The sequence below is a fragment of the Podarcis muralis genome, chromosome 2 (genome assembly GCF_964188315.1).
Source record: "Podarcis muralis chromosome 2, rPodMur119.hap1.1, whole genome shotgun sequence".
Classification (NCBI taxonomy): domain Eukaryota; kingdom Metazoa; phylum Chordata; class Lepidosauria; order Squamata; family Lacertidae; genus Podarcis; species Podarcis muralis.
Window position 1 is genome coordinate 115,315,286 of NC_135656.1, and position 7,062 is coordinate 115,322,347.

Consider the following 7,062-nt stretch of genomic DNA (forward strand, 5'->3'; position numbering starts at 1 on the left):
TCAGCTGGATAATGCTATCAGTAAAAAGGTCTTCAATGGGTTATGCAAATTTCAAGTAATGAGCGCCTGGAATACTGATCTACAAGACAAGGGCAGCCCATCATTTTGGCAGTGAAAGGCAGACTTAAACTCAACAGCTTCAACACACACCTTGAGCATTCCAGATTCACACTCCCTCCCTGTTTATCTAGCAAAAAGTTGCCACTTATTTTGTACATTTAGTATATATGACCTTCATTACTTTTATACATACATATGTGTATACAAATTTAAGTACAAACACTAAAACATCATTCCATGCATTTACATCTGATTTCCCCCTTTATGAGTTTCTTGGTGTAAGTAGTGAACCCTGAGTGGAAAACTCCATACATTTTTATCATTTCCCTAGTGTGAATTTGCTAATGAATATTAAGGTCTCCACTCCCTCTGAAGTCCTTTCCACATTCAACACGCCTGTAGTTTTCATTGTATGTGAGTTAGCTGATGTCTTCTAAGGTGTCCACTTCGACTGAAGCTCTTTCCACACTCCATACATTTAAATGGTTTTTCTCCTGTGTGAGTTCGTTGATGTATTCTAAGTGTTTCACTACGACTGAAGCTATTTCCACATTCAATACATTTAAATGGTTTCTCCCCAGTGTGAGTTTGTTGATGTCTTCTAAGGATTTCATATCGACTGAAGCACTTTCCACATTCAATACATTTAAATGGTTTCTCCCCCGTGTGAATTTGTTCATGTACTTTAAGTGCTCCGTTACGCCTGAAGCTCTTTCCACACTGCATACATTTAAATGGTTTTTCTCCTGTGTGAGTTTGTTGATGTATTCTAAGTGTTTCACTACGACTGAAGCTATTTCCACATTCAATACATTTAAATGGTTTCTCCCCAGTGTGAGTTCTTTGATGAATTCTAAGGATTTCATATCGACTGAAGCACTTTCTACATTCAATACATTTAAATAGTTTCTCCCCCGTGTGAACTTGTTCATGTACTTTAAGTGCTCCGTTATGACTGAAGCTCTTTCCACACTGCATACATTTAAATGGTTTCTCTCCCGTGTGAGTTCGTTGATGTATTCTAAGTGTTTCACTACGACTAAAGCTATTTCCACATTCAATACATTTAAATGGTTTCTCCCCAGTGTGAGTTCTTTGATGTATTCTAAGGATTTCATATCGACTGAAGCTCTTTCCACATTCAATACATTTAAATGGTTTCTCGCCCGTGTGAGTTCGTTGGTGTACTTTAAGTGCTCCGTTACGACTGAAGCTCTTTCCACACTGCATACATTTAAATGGTTTCTCCCCCGTGTGAATTTGTTCATGTAGTTTAAGTGCTCCGTTATGACTGAAGCTCTTTCCACACTGCATACATTTAAATGGTTTCTCTCCCGTGTGAGTTCGTTGGTGTATTCTAAGATCTCCACTTTGACTGAAGCTCTTTCCACATTCAATACATTTAAATGGTTTCTCCCCCGTGTGAGTTCGTTGGTGTATTTTAAGTGTTCCGTTACGACTGAAGCTCTTTCCACACTGCATACATTTAAATGGTTTCTCCCCCGTGTGAATTTGTTCATGTAGTTTAAGTGCTCCGTTATGACTGAAGCTCTTTCCACATTCAATACATTTAAATGGTTTCTCTCCTATATGACTTCGCTGATGACTTTTAAGTGTGCCACTTCGACTGAAGCTCTTTCCACAGTCCACACATTTAAATGGTTTCTCCCCCGTGTGAGTTCGTTGATGTATTCTAAATGCTCCACTTTCACTGAAGCTCTTTCCACATTCAATACATTTAAATGGTTTCTCCCCCGTGTGAGTTCGTTGATGTCTTCTAAGATTTTCACTTCTACTGAAGCACTTTCCACATTCAATACATTTAAAAGGTTTCTTCCCCGTGTGAGTTCGTTGGTGTATTCTTAGTGCATCATTTCGACTGAAGCTCTTTCCACATTCAATACATTTAAATGGTTTCTCCCCTGTGTGAGTTTGTTGGTGTATTCTAAGTTTTCCACTTCGACTGAAGCTCTTTCCACATTCCGTACATTCAAATAGTTTCTCTCCTTTGTGAGTTTGTTGTTGTATCCTCAATTTCTTTGTTCTTTCGCATAAATTCACTGGTGGCTCCATAGAATTCTGACTTTCATCTTCCTCACCTGTTTGGGAGTCTGGGAGGAAAGAGAATCCTGTTAGACTTTCAAGAAAGACAAAAAGGGAACTGAACACATGTCAATCCCAATCTGTACCTTCTCTCATTTTTAACACCTTCATTCTCCACTATCCTCTCTAGGTTCCAATTTTATGAAAGCTGATGAGATAGTGGCAAGAGCAACACATGATCACTCCATTCACAACCGGCAAGCAGGAAACCGGCAAGCAGGATTGGAGCACAAGAGTCTTCTCTGCCTTCCTGTGCTTTCCAGAAACTAGTATTAAGAAGCATTATTGCCTAGGACCATGAGGGCAGAGAAGAGACGTCAGTCTTATCCTTTTCTTCAAGCTATCCAAGTTGCTGGCCATCACTGTCTCCTGTAGGATAGATTCCATAAATGAACTACGCTTCTGTTTATTCATCTTTTGCAGCCCTTAAAGGCTGATAAATGTATTATTGCCTAAGCTTTTGTGGGCTGCAGTCTGACAAAGTGGACTCTTGACCAGGAAAGCTGGTGCCACTATAAACTTCTGAGTCTCTTTGTTGGCTTTGTGTACTTATTTTCAAATTTGCACCAAGGTTATACCACAGTATCTCCATGGAAGCTTAGGGACGGACAAAATTACAGGGTGTCAGCTCCGTGAATCTCAAGCCACTCGTGCCTCCGCTGACAGAGCCTGAGAACGCAAGAGGTGTGATTCAGTTGGAATGTGAAGCAGGGGAGGAGCAGCCAAGCTGCAGCAGGAGGAAAGAACAAAGAGCAGGAAGAGGGGGTGCCAGGGGGGGCACAGACTGTTATTTCCAGTTTGAGCTCTGACACAGAGACCCTGGAAATAGCCTGTCCAAAAAATCGTAGGCTCAAGAGAATATGCGAGAAGAGGAGAAAAGAAAGTGAAAGTGGGGGCTTCTTTGCTGGAGGACTCGGCAACTGCAAGCTGGGATGAACAGGCTGAAGACTGAGCTCCACAGTGATTTGTGAGTTTGAGCAATAAACCTGAGATAATTACTACTGGAGTTGTCTCGCGTCTGTGCGGGAGAACCAAGGGGCGCTAAAATTATTATCCCACTCACTCACTCACTCACTCTCACAAACAACCCCAGTCTCTAAAATTTACACAATTTGCTTATAATACCAGACACTCTTGGACTTTATATGCCCAATCCTAAGTGTAGAGCCTCCAGCCACAGGAATCGTGTATCATGATAACTGGTCCTTTGTCCCTTAAGCCCACCAAACTGGGGAGGTGCATGCATTTATTGTGTTTTGATGCTGGTGGAATGTATCATTCTGACTCTGTCTATAAAAAATAAAGGTAATAGAAACCATTTAAATACATTAATTATAAATAATTATGGGAAACATTTCCATTCCCCTTCACCCATTATTCAGGATTGGTGTGCAACATCATTATCATCAATTATTCCCACCGTGGAAATAACACCTAAGATTTCAAAGCCTGGAGGAAGAAAATCTGCTCCCACTACTTTAGGAAAAGGATTCAAGAAACAAAGAGCTGCTTTGGAGAAGGCCTCACCCCTTCCTTCTTCCTGTCAGGAACTTCCTTCCATTTGTCTCCTCTCCATCTTTTCCTCTTTCTCCCTCCACCTTCCATCTATCCCTGTCCCCATCTCCTCTCCTCTGGAACTCACCAGATTTCTCCAAGGGTCCTGGGAGGGAATGCTCAGAGGTTGTGGGGAGGGATGCGGGAGACAGCCTGACCAGGTCAACCGTCCATCTTCCTCCTTCCATCCTGGCCAGGGTTGCAGGTTCAGTCTCAGCTAGGTTTGCAGGTTCAGCTTCCTGAGGAGTGCAGAAGCCAGAGCAAGTTGCAGCTTCCTGGGAGGGAGGGAAGAAGAAGCCAAGGGAGTCTGAGAGCCCCTGCAGGGATTCTCCTGCCCAAGACATTCTGCTGCCCCTGGAGAAGCCCCAATTGGGCACCCCCTTCCCAAAAGCCCCCTCCCATTTTCAAACACCTTTGGCAATCCCTTTCACCTGCCTGTCCCGCCTCGCTTCCTAAGGCTGGCATGGTATGCACATTAGTGGCCTGAGAGGAGATCCCTTGGAATTTAAGAGTTAATCTGCAAAGGACTGCTCTGAATACATGGATGGCCCTTGCATGGAGAAGGAGGAAGCCCCTTGCTTGCATCTGGACCCCCTGGGAGAGGCGGTGGATCCGCCCACTGCTCCCTCTGCCCTCACTGCCTCCTCCAATGTCCTCCTGCCCTGCAAAAACCCTTTGCTCTTGTTCCTCAGGGGAGAGAGGCAGAAAGAGCCTTCAAACCCATCCGTTTCCTCCTCTGCTCCCCCTCCTGTCTTTTTGGGAAACAGGAACTTTGGTCAGGAGTAAACAACTTAGATGGCAAGTTTGCAAGATAAGCACTTTAAAGCACGGCTTGTTCCCACTATGTGTGTCTCTGTGTGTTTGGACCTAGAGGACAGCATACATGATTCCGAAAAGAGGGCAATTCTTTAAAACCGAAGGCCATTTCTACAAAATGGAAGACTTCCAAAGGCAGCCATTTACAAGGAAATTTTTGATGGTTTTTAGTTTGTTGGAAGCTACCCAGATGGGCAGAGGCAACCCAGGATGCAAATAATAATAATAATAATAATAATAATAATAATAATAATAATAATAATAATAATAATTCCTAAGCCTGTCCTGGGACGCGGGTGGCGCTGTGGGTTAAATCACACAGCCTAGGACTTGCCAATAAGAAGGTTGGCGGTTCGAATCCCCGCGACCGGGTGAGGTGAGCTCCCGTTGCTTGGTCCCTGCTCCTGCCAACCTAGCAGTTCAAAAGCACGTCAAAGTCCAAGTAGATAAATAGTTACCGCTCCGGCGGGAAGGTAAACGGCGTTTCTGTGCGCTGCTATGGTTTGCCAGAAGTGGCTTAGTCATGCTGGCCACATGACCCGGAAGGTGTATGCTGGCTCCCTCGGCCAATAAAGCGAGATGAGTACCACAACCCCAGAGTCGGTGACAACTAGACCTAATGGTCAGGGGTCCTTTACCTTTTTAAGACTGTCCTGCTATGCATGCTGATCAGAGACTGTCCAAACAACCCCTTTGAACGCAACAGGGCTTCCTATTTTTACTGCTACCAGTGGGATCAGTCAAACCACGAAGCCACTGATCAGCCAGAGTTTCCTGTTTTGACCAAGCACAGTTTGAAGTTAGCTTAATATCCCAGCTTGTTCCAAAGCTGGCAACTGTAGTTTCCTGGTTTGGGCAAAATGGAAAGTTTGCTACCGTATTTTTCACCCTATAAGACGCACTTTTTCCCCTCCAAAAATGAAGGGGAAATGTGTGTGCGTCTTATGGGGCGAATGCAGGCTTTCGCTGAAGCCCGGAGAGCGAGAGGTGTCGGTGCGCACCGACACCTCTCGCTCTCCAGGCTCCAGGAAGCTATCCGCAAGCCTTGCACGCCCGGGGGAACTCCGCCCGGGCGCGCAAGGCTTGCGGGCGGCAGCCTGCAGCGCGGAGCGCCCTTCGGAGGACGCCCCGCGCTTCGCGCAGCTGTCCGCAAGCCTTGGGCGCCTGGGGGAACTCCCCCCGGGCGCGCAAGTCTTGCGGGCGGCAGCCTGCAGCGCGGAGCGCGGAGCGCCCTTCGGAGGACGCCCCGTGCTTCGCGCAGGTGTCCGCAAGCCTTGGGCGCCTGGGGGAACTCCCCCCTGGCGCGCAAGCCTTGCGGGCAGCAGCCTGCAGCGCGGAGCGCGGGGCGCCCTTCGGAGGATGCACCGCGCTTCGCGCAGCTGTCCGCAAGCCTTGGGCGCCTGGGGGAACTCCCCAGGGCGCGCAAGGCTTGGGGGCGGCAGCCTGCAGTGCGGGGCACCCTTCGGAGGACGCCCCGTGCTTCGCGCAGCTGTCCGCAAGCCTTGGGCGCCTGGGGGAACTCCCCCCGGGCGCGCAAGGCTTGCGGGGGGCAGCCTGCAGCGCTGAGCGCGGGGCGCCCTTCGGAGGACGCCCCGTGCTTCGCGCAGCTGTCCGCAAGCCTTGGGCGCCTGGGGGAACTCCGCCCGGGCGCGCAAGGCTTGCGGGCGGCAGCGCGGAGCACGGGGCGCCCTTCGGAGGACGCCCCGCGCTTCGCGCAGCTGTCCGCAAGCCTTGGGCGCCTGGGGGAACTCCCCCCGGCGCACAAGGCTTGCGGGCGGCAGCCTGCAGCGCGGGGCGCCCTTCGGAGGACGCCCCGTGCTTCGGGCAGGTGTCCGCAAGCCTTGGGCGCCTGGGGGAACTCCCCCCGGCGTGCACGGCTTGCGGGCGGCAGCCAGCAGCGCGGAGCACGGGGCGCCCTCCGTAGGAGGCTGCGGAGGGTGGCGCGGAGCTGCCCGCGCTCCAGGGCTTCTTGCAGCTCCGCGCCACCCCTGGATCCCAGCGCGAAGCCGCGCGTGGCTCCGGAGGGTAGCACGGAGCTGCCTGCGCTCCAGGGCTTCCTGCAGCTCTGCGCCACCCTCTGGATCCTGGCGCGGGGCTCCGGAGGGTAGCGCAGAGCTGCCTGCATCCCGAAGCCTGGTGCGCGCTGAAGAGCGCCCCCGGGCTTCACGCACCTCTCCGCAAGCCTGGGGAGACCAGTGTGGCTCCCTAGGCTTGCGGATACCAGGCTGTTCTGGGGGCTGGGGTCGGGGGAAGCTCGGGCTTCCCCCGCGCCTGCCCCGTGCCTGGGGAGGGGAAAATTTTTTTTCCTTTATTCTCCCCCCCAAAAATTAGGTGCGTCCTATGGGGCGGTGCGTCCTATGGGGCGAAAAATACGGTAGTTATGGCTCATAAGAGACTGCCTGGTTTCATCACAGTTCACCCTCAGGGTAAGCTGGGACAATTAGGTCAGGAGGCAGATGCAGGGAGATATGGGACCAGCACGTTCCCAGCTCCCCTGTTTGTTAGCCTTGCTGCCAGTGCAGGACCACA

The 7,062-nt window shown here is 50.0% G+C and overlaps 1 protein-coding gene across 1 annotated transcript; it reads right to left on the bottom strand.

Annotated features, from left to right (window-relative positions):
- Positions 1-217: 217 nt before the first annotated feature.
- LOC144326037 (uncharacterized) lies at positions 218-5,439 on the bottom strand. Its single transcript, XM_077921726.1, has 2 exons — positions 3,806-5,439; positions 218-2,171 (listed from the first exon to the last, which is right to left on the bottom strand). Exons 1-2 carry the CDS (start codon positions 4,059-4,061, stop codon positions 466-468), a joined length of 1,962 nt encoding a protein of 653 aa, XP_077777852.1. The 5' UTR covers positions 4,062-5,439; the 3' UTR covers positions 218-465.
- Between the last annotated feature and the right edge of the window lie 1,623 nt (positions 5,440-7,062).

Excerpts from the sequence above, each read along its gene's own strand:
- LOC144326037 (XM_077921726.1), bottom strand. The coding sequence starts at position 4,061 with ATGTCTTGGGCAGGAGAATCCCTGCAGGGGCTCTCAGACTCCCTTGGC. Across the intron at positions 2,172-3,805 it reads AGGACCCTTGGAGAAATCTG|ACTCCCAAACAGGTGAGGAA; the intron begins GTGAGTTCCAGA and ends CTTTCCTCCCAG.